The sequence below is a fragment of the Bison bison genome, unplaced genomic scaffold, assembly GCF_000754665.1.
Source record: "Bison bison bison isolate TAMUID 2011002044 unplaced genomic scaffold, Bison_UMD1.0 scf7180017858289, whole genome shotgun sequence".
In the NCBI taxonomy this organism is placed as follows: Eukaryota; Metazoa; Chordata; class Mammalia; order Artiodactyla; family Bovidae; genus Bison; species Bison bison.
The window spans coordinates 14,169-16,069 of NW_011488862.1; the positions used below are offsets into that span (position 1 = coordinate 14,169).

The following is a 1,901-nucleotide window of genomic DNA, read 5'->3' on the forward strand; positions in this document are numbered from 1 at the left end:
GAGATACAAAAATGAAATGTATATTCCATTTGTCTCACCCTGGCTTCCTTGATTCAGTCTCCATAATTGTGCTATTGTTCATTTTTTTTTCTTTTGGATGAAGGTCTTTCTTGATAAACATGATAAAGTATTAGTTTCACCCCCTTTTTGAAATTTCATTAATTGTGTGTGATTCCTTATATTAATTAAAAATGGTTTGTATTCCTTAGAACTTCTGTCATCTGCAGTCCTTGAGAATGTAATGAACACAGATGTAGGAAAATTTGAAAGATGCGCATCCTCTCCAAGTTAGTTGCCTTTGAAGTCCAGTTTAAGAAGGTTATATAAGCCCTGTCTGAGCTCCTTGTTCTTGAGTGCATAGACCATGGGATTGAGGGCAGGAGGAATAACATTATGGAGTACATTGAGTAGAACTGGGATGAGGGGAACTGTCATTGCTGCACTGTGGGTGATAGAAATGACAATAATGACTGTGTAGAAGAAAAGAATTAGGATGAGGTGGGAAGTGCAGGTACTTAAGGCCTTGGATGCAGCTTCTGCTGAGTTCAACTTCAATACAGATTGAAGTATCAAGGCATATGATAAAATAATCAAACCCAAATCACTTCCCATGAGTGTCCATGCCAGAAGTAGCTGGTAGATACTCTTGACTGTCTTGTCATCATCACAAGATAGGCTAGTGACTCCAAGATTTGAGCAAAGACAGTGCTCAATCTGGTTCTTTGAGCAGTACTGTCTCTGAGCTGCAAACACAGGAATTGGGATAGTAGTCAGGCTATTTCTGAGCGCCATGAACACAGTTGCTTTGACCACAAAGGAGCCAGTAATTATCGATGGATAGCGTAGAGGTCGACAAATGGCTACATATCTATCTATAGCCATGCAAACAAAGATGCCTGATTCCATGGCCACAAAACAGTGTATAGCATACATCTGTATAAAGCACTGAGGGAAACTGATGGCTTTTGAATTAAACCACAAGATTGCCAAAATCTTGGGCATGATGGTAGTAGGCAGACCCATGTCTACTACAGCCAGGATGCCCAGGAAATAATACATAGGCTGGTGCAATGTTGCCTCCTTATTGATAATGATCAAGATAAGGATGTTGGCACTGAGAGCTAAGAGGTAGAGCAGAGCCAGGGGCAGGGATAGCCAGTGTTGCCAGCTGTGAATGCCTGGGAATCCCAAAAGAATGAACTCAGAGACCTGGAACTCTGAGCTGTTGGAGTTGCTGAGATCCTGGGACTTCACTAAGTGAAAAAGTAGAGAGTTATTTTCTTAATAATTTCTCTGACTGACAATATTTGAAAAGGCATTATCCAGGTTCATAATATCAAAGATATCATAATATCAAAGAACATCAAAGGAGAATTCATTATCTTTATTATTCTCATTGTTGCACTAACATTTCTTGGACAAATAGGAACTGTGGTAACACATTCTTTATTGTCAATTTGGCTAATGATCAGAAAACCGATACAAAGGCAAGTCATGTTTTTCCACCTCTCATAGCAGAGGAGTAGAACATTAAAGGAAATCAGGACCTTGTCATGATCTTCAGTAAGTCATGGAAGTTGGACAAGATGAAAGTCCTCTGAAATTAGCCTGTTTCTTGACTGACTTTGCTAATGGGTTGTCTTCTTTAGAGACCAAATACATAGCTTCAGAGTAGTGGATTTTATGCATGTAGTCATTTTAGATAAAATATTAGGCTATATTTAATAAATTTTAAAAAAACCCTACTTTTCAAGGATTTGAGGATGAATACATTTGAATCAGTTCTAATGAGGTGGATGAAACTGGAGCCTATTATACAGACTGAGGTAAGTCAGAAAGATAAACACCAATACAGTATACTAACGCATATATATGGAATTTAGAAAGATGGTAACGATAAC

The 1,901-nt window shown here is 38.4% G+C and overlaps 1 protein-coding gene across 1 annotated transcript; it reads right to left on the bottom strand.

The window, feature by feature from the left end:
- Positions 1 to 288: 288 nt before the first annotated feature.
- LOC105004929 (putative olfactory receptor 56B2) lies at positions 289 to 1,253 on the bottom strand (the record flags this gene model as incomplete). Its single annotated transcript, XM_010862734.1, has 1 exon — positions 289 to 1,253. A coding segment is annotated over one exon (965 nt), but the record flags the coding sequence as incomplete, so codon positions are not given.
- Between the last annotated feature and the right edge of the window lie 648 nt (positions 1,254 to 1,901).